The sequence below is a fragment of the Oncorhynchus clarkii genome, chromosome 12 (genome assembly GCF_045791955.1).
Source record: "Oncorhynchus clarkii lewisi isolate Uvic-CL-2024 chromosome 12, UVic_Ocla_1.0, whole genome shotgun sequence".
In the NCBI taxonomy this organism is placed as follows: domain Eukaryota; kingdom Metazoa; phylum Chordata; class Actinopteri; order Salmoniformes; family Salmonidae; genus Oncorhynchus; species Oncorhynchus clarkii.
In genome coordinates, this window is record NC_092158.1 from 63,553,027 (window position 1) to 63,577,425 (window position 24,399).

At 40.3% G+C, this 24,399-nt stretch overlaps 1 protein-coding gene across 1 annotated transcript in view; it reads right to left on the reverse strand.

The window, feature by feature from the left end:
* Positions 1–3,517: 3,517 nt before the first annotated feature.
* Positions 3,518–24,399, reverse strand: part of LOC139420947 (uncharacterized) — a 35,608-nt gene continuing 14,726 nt past the window's right edge. Inside the window, exons 7-14 of the mRNA XM_071171377.1 lie at positions 23,757–23,774; positions 23,480–23,515; positions 14,253–14,303; positions 14,040–14,129; positions 13,835–13,858; positions 10,229–10,338; positions 10,023–10,082; positions 3,518–9,909 (exon numbers count right to left, since the gene is read on the reverse strand). Of these exons, the coding sequence (XP_071027478.1) occupies positions 9,880–9,909; positions 10,023–10,082; positions 10,229–10,338; positions 13,835–13,858; positions 14,040–14,129; positions 14,253–14,303; positions 23,480–23,515; positions 23,757–23,774 (419 nt within the window). The 3' untranslated portion in view covers positions 3,518–9,879. The remainder of the gene's footprint in view (positions 9,910–10,022; positions 10,083–10,228; positions 10,339–13,834; positions 13,859–14,039; positions 14,130–14,252; positions 14,304–23,479; positions 23,516–23,756; positions 23,775–24,399) is intronic.

The window sequence follows — 24,399 nt, forward strand, 5'->3', positions numbered from 1 at the left end:
CAGGGCTTTGTGATGGCCACTCCAATATCTTGACTTTGTTGTTCTTAAGCCATTTTGCCACAACTTTGGAAGTATGCTTGGGGTCATTGTCCATTTGGAAGACCCATTTTCAACCAAGCTTTAACTTGCCGACTGATGTCTTGAGATGTTGCTTCAATATATCCACACAATCTTCCTCCCTCATGATGCCATCTCTTTTGTGAAGTGCACCAGTCCCTCCTGCAGAAAAGCACCCCCACAACATGATGCTGCCACCCCCGTGCTTCACGGTTGGGACAGTGTTTTTCGGCTTGCAAGACTTCCCCTTTTTCTCCAAACATAATGATGGTCATTATGGCCAAACAGTTCTATTTTTATTTAATCAGACCAGAGGACATTTCTCCAAAACGTACAATCTTTGTCACCATGTGCAGTTGCCAACCGTAGTCTGGCATCTTTAAGGCGGTTTTGGAGCAGTGGCTTCTTCCTTGCTGAGCGGCCTTTCAGGTTATGTTGATATAGGACTTTTTTTAATGTGGATAAAGATACTTTTGTACCCGTTTCCTCCAGCATCTTCACAAGGTCCTTTGCTGTTGTTCTGGGATTGATTTGCACTTTTCGCACCAAAGTACGTTCATCTCTAGGAGACAGAACGCGTCTCCTTCCTGAGCGGTATGATGGCTGTGTGGTCCCATGGTCTTTATACTTGCGTAATATTGTTTGTACAGGTGAACGTGGTACCTTCAGGCGTTTGGAAATTGGTCCCAAGGATTAACCAGACTTGTGAAGGTCTACAATTTGTTTTCTGAGGTCTTGGCTGATTTCTTTTGATTTTCCCATGATGTCAAGCAAAGAGGCACTGAGTTTGAAGGTAGGCCTTGAAATACATCCACAGGTACACCTCCAATTGACTCAAATGATGTCAATTAGCCTATCAGAAGCTTCTAAAGCCATGACATCATTTTCTGGAACTTTCCAAGCTGTTTAAAGGCACAGTCAACTTAGTGTATGCAAACTTCTGACCCACTGGAATTGTGATACAGTGAATTATAAGTGAAATAATCTGTCTGTAAACAATTGTTGCAAAAATGACTTGTGTCATGCACAAAGTAGATGTCCTAACAGACTTGCTAAAAATATAGTTTGTTAACAAGATATTTGTGGAGTGGTTGAAAAACAAGTTTTAATGACTCCAACCTAACTGTATGTAAACTTCCGACTTCAACTGTAGGTTGTAAGTCTGTCATATAGTGAAAATACCATCATTGAACTATTATTATCTATTTTTCCCCATTACCCACAAACACAATAAATGTTGCACTTTGTGCTCCACACATTCTTGAGTCAGAAAGAACACAGTTCAACCAATTTGAATAGCACAGTTAGAGCAAGACACAGTTACTTGGTTGTAATACTATGTTGGCTTTGTCAAATGATTTTGACTTTGGCTCTCAATGAAGCTAGAGATTGAGGACAAACGGTAAATGTTTTTGTGGCCATTCCATTTGATCTTTAACTTTGAGCAAAGGAAGGGGGGAAGGGGTTATGATCGAGGCAACAATGTGTTGAATTGTTGTTTGCTTGTGTGGTTGAGTATGTTTGAGCCTTTTCATTTGTTCACAAATGTTACTGTACCATATGGTGTTGTAAAAAAAAACAACGTTTGTTATGATGCCATATTCTTTCAAATTAAAAGTCCACAGATTTCTTGATCCACTTGAGATGGACATTGGTGATTTGGGAACATTACCAGTTTGAGAGCTTTTAACGTTTGACCTTAGTTAAGAAAGCCGTAGCTCCTGAAATGAGCAAGAAAATCTTATGAGAATTGTGGGGAATAATCTTTTCATCAAGCACATACCCCTGGCCTAAATCATTAAGCACATAATTCTGTTCCCAATCAAATTTACAGTTCAAAAGTCAATCCACATTTTCAGTTCAAAAGTCCAGTGTTGACTCCAATGTTTCCCACAGTTGTCACAAGTTGGCTGGATGTCCTTTGTGTGGTGTACCATTCTTGATACACACAGGAAACTGTTAAGCATGAAACACTCAGCAGCTTTGCAGTTCTTGTCACACTCAAACCAGTGCACCAGGCACCTACTACCATACCCCATTCAAAAGACACTTCAATATTTTATCTTGCCCATTCACTCTCTGAATGGCACACATACACAATCCAAGTCTCAATTGTCTCAAGGATTAAGCATCTTGGACCACACACCCTCTCCACTGAATAGCAGAATAGTGATTGCTTTGCAACGCTTGCAGTTAGCTACTGATTCCTTTCAAACCACTTGTTGTTGAATTTGTGATTTCAAACTTGTTGTGTAATGTTTATGTCCAATGGCCAACGAGCACCGATACGTTTTATCTATAATTTATCTTCTTATGACAAGGATTGAAAAGGATTTGCCAATATATTGTTGACTTGATTCATGATGATAACTGATTGTCTAGCTTGCTAGCTAAGATTTTGAAAGTATGACGTTGACATGATCAGTACAATCAAAGCCACAGTAGATATAACATGATTTGATGTCATTTTATCTGTGGCCAATGACCTTGAGCCGTCTTGGATGGCACTTCTAATGTAACTCTATGGCAGCACCCAAGGGGCTTGAATGTTAGAGCTTTCCCTTGTAGATTTTGTGGTGACGTACAGTAGTGTCCCCATGAGTGACAGAACACTGAGCCAATCACGGCTCAACTAGAGAACATTACCAACCTCTACGCTCTATATTTTCTGCTGGCTGCCCCACCACCACAGAAAGGACTGAGTTAGGTTGAAACACCTGCATTTTGGAATTGCCTTACTCAAGCAAAAAAAGAGACCATGTTTGTTTGCTGCTTTATTAGCTCTGCCCCACCTGCCCTGAATGATGGGTCGCCACTGGTATACACATTCACACATCAAGTCTTCTCTTAAATTGGGCTCAGGGTTCGGAACAACTGTTTAACATCTGAGCTTGTGGTTGTTTGTAGGGGAGGGGTTAGGAGAGTGCGTGTAGGTATCCCACATCTGTTGCCATGGAGTAATGATGTTAGGGACCGTATAGGATGAATCACAATCACAATAATTGTTTCCTTGATGAACATTTCTATTTTTGTAATGTCAGTCCTGGTTATAGGATACATTATTCCTTAGTAGGACGTGCCTACATTATTAAACATATTATTTGTTAATTGTGGAAATAAATTAAGATAAGCTAGAATTTGTAATATATATATATTTTTTTTTTTGGGGGGGGGGGGGGAATAACTGTATACAGTATATCCAAGGAGGGGGACTTGGAAATGCTTTTGGCTGTTGATCTGCTTCTGTTTTGTAGGTGGCACAGTGTGCACTTTTCAAAGGATGAGTCCCAATCTCTAAAAGACCCTAGGATCCAGGTGGACAGTGCTGGTATGCCAGTCACTGGGACTGGCAAGTTTTAGGAGGTAGTGGAGAACAATTGGAGGTTTAGTCAGTAGCTGTGCAAATATCATGGTACAGCTATATGGACACTCAATCATCATCGTACATTTTGTGACGTTACAGCCTTATTCTAAAATGGATTCAATTGTTTTTTCCCCCCTCATCAATCTACACACAGTACCCCATAATGACAAAGCGAAAACAGGTTTGTAGAAACTTTTTTTATAAAAAATACAAAACAGAAATACCTTATTTACATAAGTATTCATACCCTTTGCTATGAGACTTGAAATTGAGCTCAGGTGCATCCTGTTTCCATTACCCATCCATGAGATGTTTCTACAACTTGATTAGAGTCCACCTGTGGTAAATTCAATTGATCGGACATGATTTGGAAAGGCACACACCTGTCTATACAAGGTCCCACAGTTGACAGTGCATAAAAGAGGAAGGAATGTGCTATAAGCATATGTTTTCGTTTCAGTCTCCATCTCCACTAACCAAAGATAATTGTAAGGATTTTTTTATTTTAATAATGTAAAATTGACATCTGCACTGAAAGGCTCATGTGAAGACCAAATTATAGAGGAGGAACTTATTGATGCAATGAAAGCCTTTAAGTCTGGGAAAACTCCAGGGCTGGATGGCATACCAGTTGAGTTATATCAAACCTTTTTTTAATGTACTCTGAGGACCGTTATTAGCATTTTTTTTAACCACTCCTATAAAAATAGTAGACTATCTAATACTCAGCAAGAAGGTCTGATTTCACTATTACTGAAACAGGACCTAGATGCTAAATATAAAGATCCAGTCCATTTAAAAATAATTGGAGGCCCCTTACACTTCAGTGTTGTGATGCAAAAAATTCTAGCAAAATGTATAGCGCATTGAATTAATACGATATTGTCGGATATAATTCACCCTAATCAGAAAGTTTAAAAAAATATACATTAACAATACATTGGAGATAATATAAGACTGGAACACAATAGAAGACTATGAAAAATCGGAGAAACCAGGCCTGGTATTCATAGCTGATTTTGAAAAGGCTTTTGATAAAGTACGACTGGAATTTATATATACATGTCTGGATTATTTTAATTTGGGAGAATCTCTTATACAATGGTTTAAAGTTATGTATAGTAACCATGGGTGTAAAATATTAAACAATGGCTACATCTCAGAAAGATTTAAACTGTCACGAGGAGTAAAACCAGGTTGTCCACTATCTGCATATCTATTTATTATGGCCATCAAAATGTTAGCTATTCAAATCAGATCCAACAATAATATCAAGGGGCATAAAATTCCAGGGCTTAAAAACGAAGGTGTCATTGTACCCTACTGATTCATATTCTTTTAAAGCCACAATTTGAATCCCTCCACAGCCTCATAGAGGATCTAGATGATGTTTCTAACCTCTCTGGATTACAACTCAACTGAACTATGATAACTGAACTATGATAACTGAACTATGATAACTGAACTATGATAACTGAACTATGATAACTGAACTATGATAACTGAACTATGACAACTGAACTAACTGATAACTGAACTGAACTTTGTAAATTATATCATGAATAGGACTGGTGGAGTTATGTCAAACATGCAGCTAACAAAATATATGGAAATGTCTGTCCTATCCAAAATTACAACCAACCAATTTCAGCATTTCAAAAAAAAAAAAAAGAGGCAATGGCGTTAAGTTAAAGACCAAAACTGGTTAAAGAAAATTGTGATAAATAAAAAAGTATACCAGCTTCATTTAAGGACCAAAACATGTACAGCTGTGCCATACAGGTTGTAAATAGTTGGGAAGAGATTTTCGAATTGCCGATTCCATGGCACATTGTTGATGAACTGGTACACAAATAAACATCGGTTTCAAAACTGTATATCCTTCAGTTTGCTGCCATATGACTGGTTTCACATTTGTCTCCAGCGATAATCATGTAAAATAGATCGAAAACAATAGTAATTTGTATTTACAATTCCCTTATCCAAAAGGATTACTCATTTACATCATCTCATAGCTCTTATCGAGTTGTAAATTACAGTGCATGGAGAATGATGTTATATCTATCGGGAAAAATAAAGTTCCACTTGGAACCGGTAGGTTCACTAGGCCTTATTCATGGTTTCCTCGCGCGTAAAGGTGGTAGAATTATTAAGGTATTAAATAAAGGTCGGAATAGGGCATATCTGTGGATACACCTCCGCCACAACTTCATTCATTCGATCGCCACCCAAAACGAATCGCAGGTGAATAGCACGCTATTCTCATGCTTAAATTCAAGGTCGGAATACGCATGGAGAGAAAAGTGGAAATCGACTGGCACTCCTCCGTTGTATTGGCAAATGTCCAGTCACTCGATGGAGAGCTTTGTTCGAGAGTCTCCTATCAGAAAATCTTCTATATTATTTACCTTGCAGAAATTTGGCTGGCTCAATCTATGAACATAGAACTCATATGGTCTTGAACCAACACAGTTACAATACCAGAGCTTGTGTTTACATCTTGTAAAATCCCAAGAGTAAACAGTACTGCGAGGAGCACGTTTTATACAGGCATTTGTCTATGTAATAGCCTCCACATTGAGATCAAGCAAATAAAAAGTAGAAATAGTTTTCATTTGGTCAAGGCTGAATATAGCTCTAAACCTAGTCCTGGAGGTAAAAGCATGCTCATTGGAGAATATCCACGGAAGTAAATGTTTAGTCTTGGATTAGACTTAATCTGTGTCAGGGAAACCAGACCAGAAAGTATGTTATTAAACAGATCGTGTGTATAAAACACGTATTAAAATGCTTTTTTTAGATGTAAAGATTCTTTACAAATTGGATACAGCACAACAATAACGTCCCCTTTCAATAAAAAATTGTTGGGGCTTTTGAGTCCCGCCTATAAAAATATGTCTTGGGATAACACTGATAAGGAAAAAACAACATCTCTCACTGTACCAAAAGAGAACAAAGGCCATTTAAACAGTGTTCACACACACACCCACTCTGTACAGTCTCTGCAACACAGTACAGTTCAACAGTTTGGGGTCACTTAGAAATGTCCTTGTTTTTGTCCATTAGAAAAACATAAAATTGATCAGAAATACAGTGTAGACATTAGTAATGTTGTAAATGACTATTGCAGCTGGAAATGGCTGATTTTTAATCGAATATCTACATAGGCGTATAGAGGTCCATTATCAGCAACCATGTTCAAATGGCACGTTGTGTTAGTTAATCCAAGTTTATAATTTTAAAAGGCTAATTGATCATTAGAAAACCCATTTGCAATTATGTTGGCACAAGCTGAAAACTGTTGTTCTGATTAAAGAAGCAATAAAACTGGCCTTTAGGCTAGTTGAGTATCTGGAGCATCAGCATTTGTGGGTTTGATTACGGACTCAAAATGGGCAGAAACAAAGAACTTTCTTCTGAAAGTCATCAGTCTACTCTTGTTCTGCGAAATGAAGGCTATTCCAATTCCATGAGAAATTGCCAAGAAACTGAAGATCTCATGCAACGCTGTGTACTACTCCCCTTCACAGAACAGCGCAAACTGTCTCTAACCAGAATAGAAAGAGGAGTGGGAGGCCCCGGTGCACAACTGAGCAAGAGGACAAGTACATTAGAGTGTCTAGTTTGAGAAACAGACGCCTCCCAAGTCCTCAACTGCTTCATTAAATATTACCTGCCAAACACTAGTCTCAACGTCAACAGTGAAGAGACGACTCCGGGATGCTGGCCTTCCAGGCAGAGTTGCAAAGAAAAAGCCATATCTCAGACTTGCCAATAAAAATAAAAGATTAAGATGGGCAAAATAACACAGACACTGGACAAGGTAAGATTGAAAAAAAGTATTATGGACAGACGAATCTAAGTATGAGGTGTTCGGATCACAAAGAAGAACATTTGTGCGACGCAGAAAAAATGTAAAGATGCTGGAGGAGTGCTTGACGCCATTTGTCAAGCATGGTGGAGGCAATGTGATGGTCTGGGGGTGCTTTGGTGGTGGTAAAGTAGGTGTTTTGTAAAGGGGAAAAGGGTTCTTGAAGAAGGAAAGCTATCACTCCATTTTGCAACGCCATGCCATACCCTGTGGACGGCGCTTAGTTGGAGCCAATTTCAATGACTCAAAGCACAGTCACCGGATATCAACCCTATTGAGCTGTTGTGAGAGCAGCTTGACCGTATGGTACGTAAGAAGTGCCCATCAACCAGTCCAACTTGTGGGAGTTGCTTCAGGAAGCACGGGGTGAAATCTCTTCAGATTACCTCAACAAATTGACAACTAGAATGCCAAAGGTCTGCAAGGCTGTAATTGCTGCAAATGGAGGGTTCTTTGATGAAAGCAAAGATCACAATTATTATTTCAACGAAACATCATTATTTATAACCTTGTCAACATCTTGACTATATTTCCTATTCATTTTGCAACTCATTTCATGTATGTTTTCATGGAAAATAAGGACATTTCTAAGTGACGCATTTCTAAGTGATGCATTTCAATGAAAAGGTGTGCCTTGTTAAAAGTTCCTTTGTGGAATTTCTTTCCTTCTTAGCATGTTTGAGACAAGCAGTTGTGTTGTGACAAGGTAGGGGTGGTATGCAGATGATAGCCCTATTTGGTAAATAAATTGCTCAAATAATCAAAGAGAAAAGACATGAAGGTCAGTCAATCCGGAACATTTCAAGAACTTTTAAAGTTTCTTCAAGTGCAGTCGCAAAAACCATCAGCACTATGATGAAACTGGCTCTCACAAGGACCGCCACAGGAAAGGAAGACCCAGAGTTACCTCTGCTGCAGAGGATAAGTTAGAGTTAACTGCACCTCAGATTGCAGCCCACAAAAAATGCTTCACAGAGTTCAAGTAACAGACGCATCTCAACATCAACTGTTCATAGGAGACTGCGTGAATCAGTCCTTCATGGTCTAATTGCTGCAAAGAAACACCTGCTAAAGGACACCAATAATAAGAAGAGACTTGCTTGTGCCAAGAAACACGAACAATGGACAATAGACCGGTGGTAATCGGTCCTTTGGTCTGATGAGTCCAAATTTGACATTTTTGGTTCCAACCGCCGTGTCTTTGTGAGACGCAGAGTAGGTGAACGGATGATCTCTGCATGTGTGATTCCCACTGTGAAGCATGGAGGAGGTGGTGTGATGGTGCTTTGCTGGTGATACTGCCTGCGATTTATTTAAAATTCAAGGCACCGTTAACCAGCATGACTACCAAAGCATTCTGCAGCGATACGCCATCCCATCTGGTTTGCTCTTAGTGGGACTATCATTCGTTTTTCAACAGGACAATGACCCAACACACCTCCAGGTGGGATAAGGGATATTGACCAAGGAGAGTGATGGTGTATTGCATCAGATGACCTGGCCTCCACAATCACCAACCTCAACCCAATTGAGATGGTTTGGGATGAGTTGGACCGCAGATTGATGGAAAAGCAGCCAACAAGTGCTCAGCATATGTGAGATCTCCTTCAAGACTGTTGGAAAAGCATTCCTCATGGAGCTGGTTGAGAGAATGCCAAGACTGTACAAAGCTGTCATCAAGGCAAAGGGTGGCTACTTTGAAGAATCTCAAATACAAAAAACATATTTTGATTTGGTTAACACTTCTTTTGGTTACTACATGATTCCATATGTGTTGTTTCATAGTTTTGATGTCTTCACTATTATTCTACAATGTAGAAAATAGTCCAACATTTTTTTTTTTTTATTAGTAGGTGTGTCCAAAATTTGACTGGTACTCTAAATATATACACACTTTGTACATAAAATGGTCTTCACTTTATTTATTCCATCTTTTTTTCTTCACTGATTTACTCCTTTGATATTTATCTTTCCCTCTGCGTCATAAAATCCCCTTTCATCAAGTAACACAGCCACATCATCCAAACACAGTCAGGAATGGATGCAGGCTTTGTTCGTAAAGTATTGTACTTCAGCAAAGTACAATAATACTCAATATCGGACCATCCTAGTTCTAATGTACGTCCCTAAAGGGTTCATCTTGTTGTTCATCTCACTGTTTTCTTCCCATTCACATGCACATATTATCTTTGGGCTGAACGGACAGCTGAAGGCAGGGGGTGACTTCAAGACCACAGTGTTCCCTTAATCCATGTCTTGTTCTTTAGAGACTCTTGAAAGACAGACATGTATTAGTTCTCCCATTCTCCCCATTAAAACACACGGAGGGGAGATTTTATTAATGTCTGCAACAGTAACTCCAGAATCCCAGTGGCAGGAGAAGAAGAGTTGTGGCCTCAGCCCTGGAAGTGTGAAGCGTGTGTGTGAGAGAGAGCGAGAGAGAGAGAGAGAGAGCGAGAGAGAGAGAGAGAGAGAGAGGCAGGACTGTTGGCTCCTTTTCTTTGGCTCAGGATATATATTTGTCCATTGAAAGCGAGGGGCAAATGGTGGCAGATGGAAGAGAGCTGGATTATTCCACGGAACGGGGTCAGTGCTGCAGAGCATCTCCGTTGTCGTTCTGAGAGAGAGTGACAGAGAGAGACTTTGTTGACTACATGCAAATCCAAACACTCTTGGGTTCGATTGAAGAGTTCTCTAAGTCATCGATCCGTAGCATTCTGAGAACATTACCTGCATCAGATGATTTACCTCTACTGCGTTCAATACGGTCAGTTCAGGCATGGCAAGAGACTGAAAAATACAAGAAGCACTTTAGCCACAGAAAGCACACACTCATGCACGCGCGCACACACACACACACACACACACACACACACACACACACACACACACACACACACACACACACACACACACACACACACACACACACTCACCACGCCCTCATGCTGGCGTCTCCCCCGGGTCCGAAAGATGACAACACCCAAAAGGAGGATATTAGCTATCAGAGAGATAGCTAACAATGTACTGACTGATATGACCTTCCCTAGGAGAGAGCACAGAGGAGAGAGATGAGTATACAGTATCTATCTATTTATAGTATCTTAGTATGTACAGTGCATTCGGAAAGTATTCAGACCCTTTGCTATGAGACTCGTATTTGAGCTAAGCTGCATCCTGTTTCCATTGATCATCCTTAAGATGTTTATACAACTTGATTGGAGTCCACCTGCGGTAAATTCAATTGATTGGACATCATTTGGAAAGGCACACACCTGTTCATATAAGGTCCCACAGTTGACAGTGCATGTCAGAGCAAAAAAACAGCCATGAGGTCAAAGAAATTGCCCATAGAGCTCCGAAACAGGATTGTGTCGAGGCACAGATCTGGGGAAGGGTACCAAAACATTTCTGCATCATTGAAGGTGCCCAAGAACACAGTTGCCTCCATCATTCTTAAACGGAAAAGAAGTTTGGAACCACCAAGACTCTTCCTAGAGCTGGCTGCTTGGCCAAAATGAGCAATCGGGGGAGAAGGGCCTTGGTCAGCGAGGTGACCAAGAACCCGATGGTCACTCTGACAGAGCTCCAGGGTTCCTCTGTGGAGATGGGAGAACCTTCCAGATGGACAACCATCTCTGCAGCACTCCACCAATCAGGCCTATATGGCAGTGGCCAGATGGAAGCCACTCCTCAGCTAATGGCACATGACAGATTGCTTGGAGTTTGCCAAAAGGCACCTAAAGACTCTCAGACCATGAGAAACAAGATTCTCTGGTTTGATGAAACTAAGATTGAAATCTTTGGCCTGAATGCGCCACATCTGGAGAAAACCTGGCAACATCCCCACAGCATCATGCTGCGGCGATGGTTTTCAGCGACAGGGACTGGGGGACTAGTCAGGATCGAGGGAAAGATGAACGGAGCAGAGCACAGAGAGCTCCTTGATGAAAACCTGCTCCAGGTGCTCAGGACCTCAGACTGGGGGGTGAAGTATCTGAACCTGTTCAAACATCACCGGAGAGACCTGAAAATAACTGTGTAGCGACGCTCCCCATCCAACCTGACAGAGCTTGAGAGGATCTGCAGAGAAGAATGGGAGAAACTCCCCAAATACAGGTGTGCCAAGCTTGTAGCGTTATACCCAAGAAGACTCAAGGCTGTAATCTCTGACAAAAGTGCTTCAACAAAGTACTGAGTAAAGGATCTGAATACTTTCCGAATGCACTGTACCTACAGTATCTTAGTATCTATCTACAGTATCTTAGTATCCATCTACAGTATCTATCTACTGTACCTTAGTATCTATCTAGAGTATCTTAGTATCTATCTACAATATCTATCTACTGTACCTTAGTAACATTCTACAGTATCTATCTAATATAGCTTAGTATCTGTCTACAGTATCTATCTACAGTATCTTAGTATCTTTCAGCAGTATCTATCTAATGTACCTTAGTATCTATTTACAGTATCTATCTACAGTATCTTAGTATCCATCTACAGTATCTATCTACTGTACCTTAGTATCTATCTACAGTATCTATCGACAGTATCCATCTACAGTATCTATCTACTGTACCTTAGTGTCCGTCTCCAGTATCCAACTACAGTATCCATCTACAGTATCTTAGTATCTATCTACAATATCTATCTATAGTATCTATCTACATAATCTTAGCATCTATCTACAGTATCTTAGTATCTATCTACAGTATCTATCTACAGTATCTTAGATACTAAGATACTATAGATAGATACTAAGATACTGTAGATAGATACTGTAGATAGATACTAAGATACTGTAGATAGATACTGTAGATAGATACTAAGATAATATAGATATATACTATCTACAGTATCTATCTATAGTATCTTAGTATCTATCTACAGTATCTATCTACAGTATCTTAGTATCCAACTACAGTATCTATCTTCAGTATCTATCTACAGTATATATCTACAGTATCTATCTACATTATCTTAGTATCTATCTATAGTATCTTAGTATCTATCTACAGTATATATCTATAGTATCTTAGTATCTACAGTGTCTACCTATTGTATCTTAGTATCTATCTACAGTATCTTGGTATCCATCTACAGTATATATCTACAGAATCTTAGTATCTATCTACAGTATCTATCTACAGTATCTTAGTATCCATCTGCAGTATCTATCTACAGTATCTTAGTATCTACCTACAGTATCTATCTACAGGATCTTAGTATATATCTACAGTATCTATCTATAGTATCTTAGTATCTATCTACAGTATCTATCTATAGTACCTTAGTATATATCTACAGTATCTATCTACAGTATCTATCTATAGTATCTATCTACATTATCTTAGTATCTATCTATAGTATCTTAGTATCTATCTATAGTACCTCAGTATCTATCTACAGTACCACAGTCTCTATCTACATTATCTTACTATCTATCTACAGTATGTATCTATAGTATCTTAGTATCTATCTACAGTATCTATCTACAGTTTCTTAGTTTCTTTCCACAGTATATCTACAGTATCGTAGTATCTATCTACAGTATCTTAGTATCTATCTACAGTATCTATCTACAGTATCTTAGTATCTATCTACAGTATCTATCTACAGTTTCTTAGTATATATCTACAGTATATATCTACAGTTTCTATCTACAGTATCTTAGTATCTATCTACAGTATCTTAGTATCCATCTACAGTATCTTAGTATCCATCTGCAGTATCTTAGTATCTATCTACAGTATCTATCTACAGTATATATCTATAGTATCTTAGTATCTATCTACAGTATCTTAGTATCTATCTACAGTATCTTAGTATCTATCTACAGCATCTTAGTATCTATCTACAGTATCTTAGTATCTATCTACAGTATCTTAGTATCCATCTACAGTATCTTAGTATATATTGACAATATCTATCTACAGTATCTATCTACAGTATATATCTATAGTATCTTAGTATCTATCTACAGTATCTTAGTATCTATCTACAGTATCTTAGTATCTATCTACAGCATCTTAGTATCTATCTACAGTATCTTAGTATCTATCTACAGCATCTTAGTATCTATCTACAGTATCTTAGTATCTATCTACAGTATCTTAGTATCAATCTATAGTATCTTAGTATATATTGACAATATCTATCTACAGTATCTTAGTATCTATCTATAGTATCTTAGTATCTATCTATAGTACCTCATTATATATCTACAGTATCTATCTACAGTATCTTAGTATCTATCTATAGTATATCTCTATAGTATCTTAGTATGTATCTATAGTATCTACAGTATCTTAGTATCTATCTACAGAATCTTAGTATCTATCAACAGTATCTATCTACTGTATCTCGGTATCTATCTACAGTATCTTTCATTAGATCTACACTATATATATACAAAAGTATGTGGCTGACTGGAAGCATGTCCACGCAGCAATGTTACATAGCAGCAGGGGGGGGGGGGGGGGGGTGTCCACATACTTTTGGTAATGTAACGTATCTATAAACCAGGCTAAAACACTTACTTTGTAATTGCTGCTCTTGTGACTCTAGAAAGAAAGGAAAGCGATAATATCATGTCATAATGCACCACATTATTCATTTGGATTCAAAATCTGAGAAGTAGTAAGCGGAGGTTTTAACTTGGCTGGCACAAGGTCAGACATTCTTCACACTAACTGAGCTCTAATAATCATTAAAGGATTAAGCAAACATTGCAAAGTTTCCTACCCATGTTGCTGTTTGATATTGTTGACGATGTTAATGATGATGGTGGTGGTGTTGTTGATGATGACGTTTTGGGCGGGATCGACGATGTTTCTAAAACAAATGTCCGAAAAAAGATTGACTTTCATCTAAAAAATTATTTTATCAACATTATTAATTCAAAGTTTTAATAAAAAAGATACATCATTGTATGACAAAATAGAGAGAGATGCTTACTGTAATTTATGGTGGGTAACGTGGTTGTATATATTGTTGGAGTTTTTGTATCTAAAAAGATGTAAAGAAAAAGGTTTGTATACTGAAACAAAAACATAAACGCAACATGCAACAATTTTCATTGACTTTAATGAGTTACAGTTCAAACGAGGAAATCAGCCAATTGAAATAAATTTGTTAAGCCCTGATCTTTAGATTTCACAACTGGTCGCCATGGTATGTCTATGCATTCTAATTGCCATCGATAAAATGCAATTGTGTTCATTGTCCATAGCTTATGCCTGCCTATACCATAACCACACACGATGCCATACACGTGTCTTCGGTTGTGAAGCCGGTTGGACATACTGTCAAATTCTCTGAAACGACATTGGAAGCGACTTATGGTAGAGAAATGGACATTCAATTATCTGGCAAAAGCTCTGGTGGAGTCAGCAGGCCAACTGCACGCTCCCTCAAAACTTGAGACATCTTTGGCATTGTGTTGTACGACAAAACTGCACATTTCATTTCAGCTCATGAAACATGGGACCAATACTTAGCATGTTGCGTTTATATTCTGGTTCAGTGAAGTTATTCCCTTGGAGACTGAGATCAGACTTAGCAGGAAATATCAAACAATTGCCCACACACACGCACACACACACCCCATTGTCCTCAGATTCCATACCCATTGCTTCCATACACACACACAGCGGCTACACACACACACAATGACAGTACACACACGTAGTGGCGGGCCCTCTGGCCACAGAAGCAGTGAAGAATTCCCAGCCCAGCCAAGAGAATACTGTAACTAACCAGAGAGATAGAGCGATGTATGTGACAGGATGAGGATGGCATGATGGTTAACATTACAGTTCTTTGATAATGTTTGCCCCTGGTCGTCACACACACCCCAATGTCCACAGATTCCCACCCATTGCTTCCATACACACACACAATGACAGTACACACACATAGTGGCGGGCCCTCTGGCCATGAAAACAGTGAAGAATTCCCAGCCCAGCCAAGAGAATACTGTAACTAACCAGAGAGAGAGCGAGACAGAGAGAGAGCAAAGAGAGAGAGAGCGAGAGCGAGAGAGACAGCAGGAAGACAGGCAGACAGAGAGCGCATAATAGAGACACATATTTCCCTCAGATTACACAGGTCCACAAAGAATTCGAAACCCGATGTTGATAAACTCCCAAATCTACTGGCTGAAATACCACAGTTTGCTGTCACAGCAGCAAGGTGTGTGACCTGTTGCCACAAGAAAATGTCAACCAGTGAAGAACAAACACCATTGTAAATACAACCCATATTTATGCTTATTTTTTCCCCCTTTTGTACTTCAACCATTTGCACATCGTTACAACACTGTATATATACATAATATGACATTTGTAATGTCTTTATTCTTTTAGAACTTCTGTGTGTAATGTTCACTGTTCATTTTTATTGTTTATTTCACTTGGTATATTATCTACTTCACTTACTTTGGCAATGTTAACATATGTTTCCCATGCAGAGAGAGAGAGAGGGGACAGTATGAGGATGTCATGATGTTTAACAATACTGTCCTTTGATAATGTTTGGCCCCTAGTCGTTACACACACCCCAATGTCCACAGATTCCACAGCCTTTGCTTCCATACACAATGACAGTACATACACATAGTGGCGGGCCTTCTGGCCATTAAAACAGTGAAGAATTCCCAGCCCAGCGAATACTGTAACTAACGAGAGAGAGAGAGAGAGAGAGAGAGAGAGAGAGAGAGAGAGAGAGAGAGAGAGAGAGAGAGAGAGGTGTAGCAGGCAGCAGGCAGACAGAGAGAGCATGCAGACAGAGCGCGAGAGACTCAGTGAGCATAGCCTTGCTATTGAGAAAGGCCGCTGTAGGTAGACCTGGCTCTCAAGAGTAGACAGGCTATTTGCAAACTGCGCAACAAAATGAGGTGGTAACTGAGCTGCACTTCCTAACCTCCTGCCTAATGTAGGACCATAATAGAGACACATATTTCCCTCAGATTACACAGGTCCACAAAGAATTCGAAACCCGATGTTGATTAACTCCCAAATCTACTGGCTGAAATACCACAGTTTGCTGTCACAGCAGCAAGATGTGTGACCTGTTGCCACAAGAAAAGGTCAACCAGTGAAGAACAAACACCATTGTAAATACAACCCATATTTATGTTTATTTTTTTCCCCCTTATGTACTTCAACCATTTGCATATCGTTACAACACTGTATATATACATAATATGACATTTGTAATGTCTATATTATTTTGAAACTTCTGTGTGTAATGTTTACTGTTCATTCTTAAGGTTTATTTCACTTTTGTATATTTTGTATACTTCACCTGCTTTGGCAATGTTAACATATGTTTCGCATGCAGAGAGAGAGAGAGGACAGTATGAGGATGTCATGATGGTTAACAATGCAGTCCTTTGATAATGTTTGGCCCCTGGTCGTCACACACACCCCATTGTCCACAGATTCCATACACACACACAATGACAGTACACACCCATAGTGGCGGGCCCTCTGGCCACGGAAGCAGGGAAGAATTCCCAGCCCAGCCAAGAGAATACTGTAACTAACCAGAGAGAGAGCGAGAAAGAGAGAAAGCAAGAAAGCGAGACAGAGAGAGAGAGACATAGAGAGCAGGCAGACAGAGAGAGAAGGCAGACAGAGAGAACAGAGCAATGGACACCCCGCTGAGACCAGCGAGACACCCTCCCAGACCTGCAAGACCCCCTCCTGAAGGACCTGCACCGAGAGAACCCATGCCAAGAGGACCTACACCCAGACCACAGCATCACCAGCCACACCCCAACCAGCTAAGACCACATCCTATATAGGCCCCCCCCCATATCAGACCTGTAACCCTTCTGCCCACACGATGCCCCCATTTCCTGCGGAACGGACCTCAACATGACAGCAGGACTCAGACTTCAAAGAAATTGGAAATACAGACATTGTCATCTTACAAGACACATGGTAAAAAGGAGATGGACCCACTGGTTGCCCTCCAGGTTACAGAGAGCTGGTTGTCCAATCCACCAAACAACCAGGTGTGAAACAGGGAAGAGACTCAGGGGGTATGCTAATTTGGTATAGAGCAGACCTAACCCACTCTATTAAATGAGTCAAATCAGGAACATTTTACATCTGGCTAGAAATGAATAAGGAAATGATCTCAACAGAGAAAATGTGTCATGTGTGCTACCAATATCCCCCCAGTAGAATCCCCATACTTTACCAATGACAGCTTCTCCATCCTAGAGGGGAGATAAACAATTTCCAGGCCCAGGGACATGCACTAGTCTGTGGCGACCTAAATGCCAGAACTGGACAATAAACTAACACCCAAAGCACACAGGGGGACAAACACCTACCTGGAGGGGACAGCATTCTCTCCCCCACATGCCCCCCTAGGCATAACTATGACAACATAAGCAACAACAAAAAACGAGTCACAACTCCTGCAGCTCTGTCGCACGCTGGGTATGTACATAGTCAATGGTAGGCTTCGAGGGGACTCCTATGGTAGGTGCACATATAGCTCATCTCTTGGCAGTAGTACTGTAGACTATAGACGACTTTATCACTGACCTCAACCCAGAGTCTCTCAGAGCGTTCACAGTCAGTCCACTAACACGCTTATCAGATCACAGCAAAATCACACTCTACTTGAACAGAGCTTTGCTCAATCATGAGGAATCAAAGCCAAAGGAGCTGAATAATATTAACAAATGCTATAGATGGAAGGAAAGTAGTGTGGAAATCTACCAAAAAACAATTGGGCAACAACAAATTCAATCCCTTCTTGACAATTTCCTGGACAAAATGTTTCACTGTAATAGTGAAGGTGTAAACCTGGCAGTAGAAAACCTAAAGAGTATATTTGACCTCTCAGCGTCCCTATCAAATCTAAACATTTCAAACAGAAATTCCAAAGAAAATGAACAACAATGACAAACGGTTTGAAGAATAATGCAAAATCCTAAGAATGAAACTGAGAAACTTGTCCAACCAAAAACATAGAAACATAGAAACATAGTAAAGTCTATGCCTTTACTATGGTGAATCACTAAAACAATACAGAAATATGCTACACAAAAAGAAGGAAGAGCACATCAGAAATCAGCTCAATGTAATTGAAGAATCCATAGACTAACCACTTCTGGAAAACTCTAAACAAACACAAATAATTATCTTTCCAAAATGGAGACATCTCCAAGGGTAAACCACTTCTCCAATATTTTTGGCTCTATAACAAAGAACAAACAGCAAAAACAGAAACAGTTGAAGTCGGATGTTTACATACACCTTAGCCAAATACATTTAAACTCAGTTTCACAATTCCTGACATTTAATCCTAGTAAAAATTGAGTCTTATTTCAGTTAGGATCACCACTTTATTTTAAGAATGTGAAATGTCAGAATAATAGTAGAGAGAATGATTTATTTCAGCTTTTATTTCATTCATCACATTCCCATTGGGTCAGAAGTTTACATACACTCAATTAGTATTTGGTAGCATTGCCTTTCAATTGTTTAACTTGGGTCAAACGCTTCATGTAGCCTTCCACAAGCTTCCCACAATAAGTGAATTTTGGCCCATTCCTCTTGACAGAGCTGGTGTAACTGGGTCAGGTATGTAGGCCTCTATGCTCGCACACACTTTTTCAGTTCTGCCCACACATTTTCAATGGGATTGAGGTCAAGGTTTTGTGATGGCCACTCCAATACCTTGACTTAGTTGTCAACTTTGGAAGTATGCTTGGGGTCATTTTCCATTTGGAAGACCCATTTGCGACCAAGCTTTAACTTCCTGACTGATGTCTTGAGTTGTTGCTTCAATATATCCACATAATTGTCTGCAGCAAAGAACCCCCACAACATGATGCTGCCACCCCCATGCTTCACGGTTGGGATGGTGCTCTTCGGCTTGCAAGCCTCCCCCTTTATCTTCCAAACATATGGTCAATATGGCCAAACAGTTCTATTTTTGTTTCATCTGACTAGAGGACATTTCTCCAAAAAGTACGATCTTTGTCCCCAGGTGCAGTTGCAAACTGTAGTCTGGCTTTTTTTAATGGCAGATTTGGAGCAGTTGCTTCTTCCTTGCTGAGCGGCCTTTCAGGTTATGTCGATATAGGACTCGTTTAACTGTGGATATAGATACTTTTGTACCTGTTTCCTCCAGCATCTTCACAAGGTCCTTTGCTGTTGTTCTGGGATTGATTTGCACTTTTCGCACCAAAGTATGTTCATCTCTAGGAGACAGAACGCGTCTCCTTCTTGAGCGGTATGACGGCTGCGTGGTCCCATGGTGTTTATACTTGTGTACTATTGTTTGTACAGATGAATGTGGTACCTTCAGGCATTTGGAAATTGCTCCCAAAGATGAACCAGACTTGTGGAGGTCTACCATTTTTTTAAATCTGAGGTCTTGGCTGATTTATTTTGATTTTCCCATGATGTCAAGCAAAGAGGCACTGCGTTGAAGGTAGGCCTTTAAATACATCCACAGGTACACCTCCAATTGACTCAAATGTTTTCAATTAGCCTATCAGAAGCTTCTAAAGCCATGATATCATTTTCTGGAATTTTCCAAGCTGTTTAAAGTGACCGTGCTTCTACACCTGCATTGCTTGCTGTTTGGGGTTTTAGGCTGGGTTTCTGTACAGCACTTTGAGATATCAGCTGATGTACGAAGGGCTATATAAATAAATTTGATTTGATTTGATTTAAAGTCACAGTCAACTTAGTGCATGTAAACTTCTGACCCACTGGAATTGTGATACAGTGAATTATAAGTGAAATAATGTGTCTGTAAACAATTGTTGGAAAAATTCCATGGGTCATGCACAAAGTAGATGTCCTAATCAACATGCCAAAACTATAGTTTGTTAATTTATGGAGTGGTTGAAAAACGAGTTTTAATGACTCCAACCTAAGTGTATGTAAACTTCTGACTTCAACTGTACATGATCAAATACAAATCTTAGAATCAACTATTAAAGACCTCCAGAACCCACTGGATTCTCCAATTACCTTGAATGAACTACAGGACAAAATAAAAAACCCTCCAACCCAAAAAGGCCTGTGTTGTTGATGGTATCCTCAATAAAATGATAAAATATACAGGCCACAAATTCCAATTGGCTATACTAAAACTTTAACATCATCCTTAGCTCTGGCATCTTCCCCAATATTTGGAACCAAGGACTGATCACCCCAATCCACAAAATTGGAGGCAAATTTGACCCCAATAACTACCGTGGGATATGTGTCAACAGCAACCTTGGGAAAATCCTCTGCATTATCATTAACAGCAGACTCGTACATTTCCTCAGTGAAACAATGTACTAGGCAAATGTGAAATTGGCTTTTTACCAAATTATTGTACGACAGACCACGTTTTCACCCTGCACACCCTAATTGACAAACAAACAAACCAAAACAAAGGCAAAGTCTTCTCATGCTTTGTTGATTTCAAAAAAGCCTTTGACTCAATTTGGCATGAGGGTATGCAAAACAAATTGATGGAAAGTGGTGTTGGGGGAAAAACATACGACATTATAAAAGCCATATACACAAACAACAAGTGTGCGGTTGAAATAGGCAAAAAACACACACATTTCTTCCCACAGGGCCGTGGGGTGAGACAGAGATGCAGCTTAAGCCCCACCCTCTTCAACATACAGTGGGGAGAACAACATAATTGATACACTGCCGATTTTGCAGGTTTTCCCTACTTACAAAGCATGTAGAGGTCTGTAATTTTTATCATAGGTACACTTCAACTGTGAAAGGCGGAATCTAAAACAAAAATCCAGAAAATCACATTGTATGATTTTTAAGTAATTAATTTGCATTTTATAGCATGGCATAAGTATTTGATCACCTACCAACCAGTAAGAATTCCGGCTCTCACAGACCTGTTAGTTTTTCTTTAAGAAGCCCTCCTGTTCTCCACTCAATACCTGTATTAACTGCACCTGTTTGAACTCGTTACCTGTATAAAAGACACCTGTCCACACACTCAATCAAACAGACTCCAACCTCTCCACAATGGCCAAGACCAGAGAGCTGTGTAAGAACATCAGGGATAACATTTTAGACCTGCACAAGTCTGGGATGGGCTACAGGACAATAGGCAAGCAGCTTGGTGAGAAGGCAACAACTGTTGGCGCAATTATAATTAAATGGAAGAAGTTCAAGATGACGGTCAATCACCCTCGGTCTGGGGCTCCATGCAAGATCTCACCTCGTGGGGAATCAATGATCATGAGGAAAGTGAGGGATCAGCCCAGAACTACACGGCAGGACCTGGACAATGACCTGAAGAGAGCTGGGTCCACAGTCTCAAAGAAAACCAATAGTAACACACTACGCCGTCATGGAGTAAAATCCTGCAGCACACGCAAGGTCCCCCTGCTCAAGCCAGCGCATGTCCAGGCCCGTCTGAAGTTTGCCAATGACCATCTGGATGATCCAGAGGAGGAATGGGATAAGGTCATGTGGTCTGATGAGACAAAAATAGAGCTTTTTGGTCTTAACTCCACTCGCCGTGTTTGGAGGAAGAAGAAGGATGAGTACAACCCCAAGAACACCATCCCAACCGTGAAGCATGGAGATGGAAACATCATTCTTTGGGGGATGCTTTTCTGCAAAGGGGACAGGACGACTGCACTGTATTGAGGGGAGGATGGATGGGGCCATGTATCGCGAGATCTTGGCCAACAACCTCCTTCCCTCAGTAAGAGCATTGAAGATGGGTCGTGGCTGGGTCTTCCAGCATGACAACGACCCGAAACACACAGGCAGGGCAACTAAGGAGTGGCTCCGTAAGAAGCATCTCAAGATCCTGGAGTGGCCTAGCCAGTCTCCAGACCTGAACCCAATAGAAAATCTTTGGAGGGAGCTGAAAGTCCGTATTGCCCAGCGACAGCCCCGAAACCTGAAGGATCTGAAGAAGGTCTGTATGGAGGAGTGGGCCAAAATCCCTGCTGCAGTGTGTGCAAACCTGGTCAAGAACTACAGGAAACGTATGATCTCTGTAATTGCAAACAAAGGTTTCTGTACCAAATAATTAAGTTCTGCTTTTCTGATGTATCACATACTTATGTCATGCAATAAAATGCAAATTAATTACTTAAAAATCATACAATGTGATTATCTGGATGTTGGTTTTAGATTCCGTCTAAATTCCGTGAAAATACATGATCTAAGTGGTTGATAGTTGGTATTCAGCAATCATTAAAGCCTGCCTTATTAACTTTAAAGAACTATTAAAATGGTGATATTTATCAGACAGCATAGGCAGCAGCTCTATAGAGATGAGATGACGACTTGGATTGAAGTAATAAAGACATCAAATATTTTATTAAAGTAATGTGAATAAATGACGGATAATAAGTGATAAGCAATAATGGTCACTACCATCATGGGACTTTTATGAATTGTTTAGTTCTGTGTTGTTACAGCATTTAACCCACATAACGCATGTGTATCTAATGTCTAAAAATAAAATTGAAACCCCCAAAAAACGTGATTCTTTTTTAATAATTGAACTGAAACTGACCTCAAAAAGCCATATTCACAGGGCCTCCCCAGTGACGCAGCAGTCTAAGACACTGTATCGCAGTGCTAGCGGCGTCAATGCAGACCCTGGTTCGATCCCAGGCTGTGTGGCAGCCGGACGCGACCGGGAGACCCATGAGGAGGTTCACAATTGGCCCATTGTCGTTTGGGTTAGGGGAGGGTTTGGCTGTCCTTGTCCATTCGTGTTCTAGCGACTCCTGTGGCGGGCCGGGCAGATGCACGCTGACATGGTCGCCAGTTGTACGGTGTGTTTCCTCCGACACGTTGGTGCGGCTGGCTTCCGGGTTAAGCGACCAGTGTGTCAAGTGGCTTGGTAGGTTTGTGTTTCGGAGAGACGCATGGCTCTCGACCTTCGCCTCTCCTCCGTACGGGAGTTGCGTCACATGTCACAAGACTGTATTGGATATCACAAAATTGGGGGTAAAAAGTACCAAAAAACGAAGAAGAATAAGGGAAAAAAAATCGCTCGGCACTGATGGTTTATAAGCAACTGCTTGTTAGGGTAAGGGTTACATCTAGGGTTAGTTGAAATGTAATTGATCGTCTGTAGAGCATCTATAGATGGACAATCCAAATGAAGTGTTACCACACACACACACACACACACACACACACACTTACCAAGTGTAGTTGCTTTTTGGCATCTCACTGCATCAACTAGAGAGATGAAGAGCAATGGGTTAAAACGACTAGTTATTGTAAATAAGCATATTTCCCACACGTATGTACAGAAGGCACACACACATGCATACGTACGCATGGACACAAGCACACGCACATACACTTAACCGGCGCAGTTGCTTTTGGCCATCTATCTGCATCACACAGAGAAGGAAAGGTAAAAACATCCCTCTTTTTAATAAAAATATTTCACACACACACACACACAAATGCTTACCAAAAACATCAGCACATTCTGTAAACAAAACACAGGACATATAGTAAGAAGGGAGATGCGTTGATAATATACAACATACAGTGCCTTCGGAAAGTATTCAGACCCCTTGACGTTTTCCACATTGTGTTAGGTTACAGCATTATTCTAACATGTATTCAATTGTTTTTTTCCCCCTCATCAATCTACACACAATACCCCATAACGACAAAGCAAAAACATGTTTTTAGAAATGTTGGCTAATTTATATATATACAAAAAAACATAAATGGGTATTCAGACCCTTTACTCAGATGCATATTGGGCAGCGATGACCACCTTGAGTCTTCTTGGGTATGACGATACAAGCTTGGCACACCTGTATTTGGAGAGTTTCTCCCATTCTTCTCTGCAGATCCTCTCAAGCTCTGTCAGGTTGGATGGGGAGCGTCGCTGCACAGCTAACTTCAAGTCTTTCCAGAGATGTTCGATCGGGTCCAAGTCCGGGCTCTGGCTGGGCCACTCTAGGACATTCAAAGACTTGTCCTGAAGCTACTCCTGCATTGTCTTGGCTGTGTGCTTAGGGTCGTTGTCCTGTTGGAAGGTGAACCTTCGCCCAGTCTGAGGTCCTGAGCGCTCTGGAGCAGGTTTTCATCAAGGATCTCTC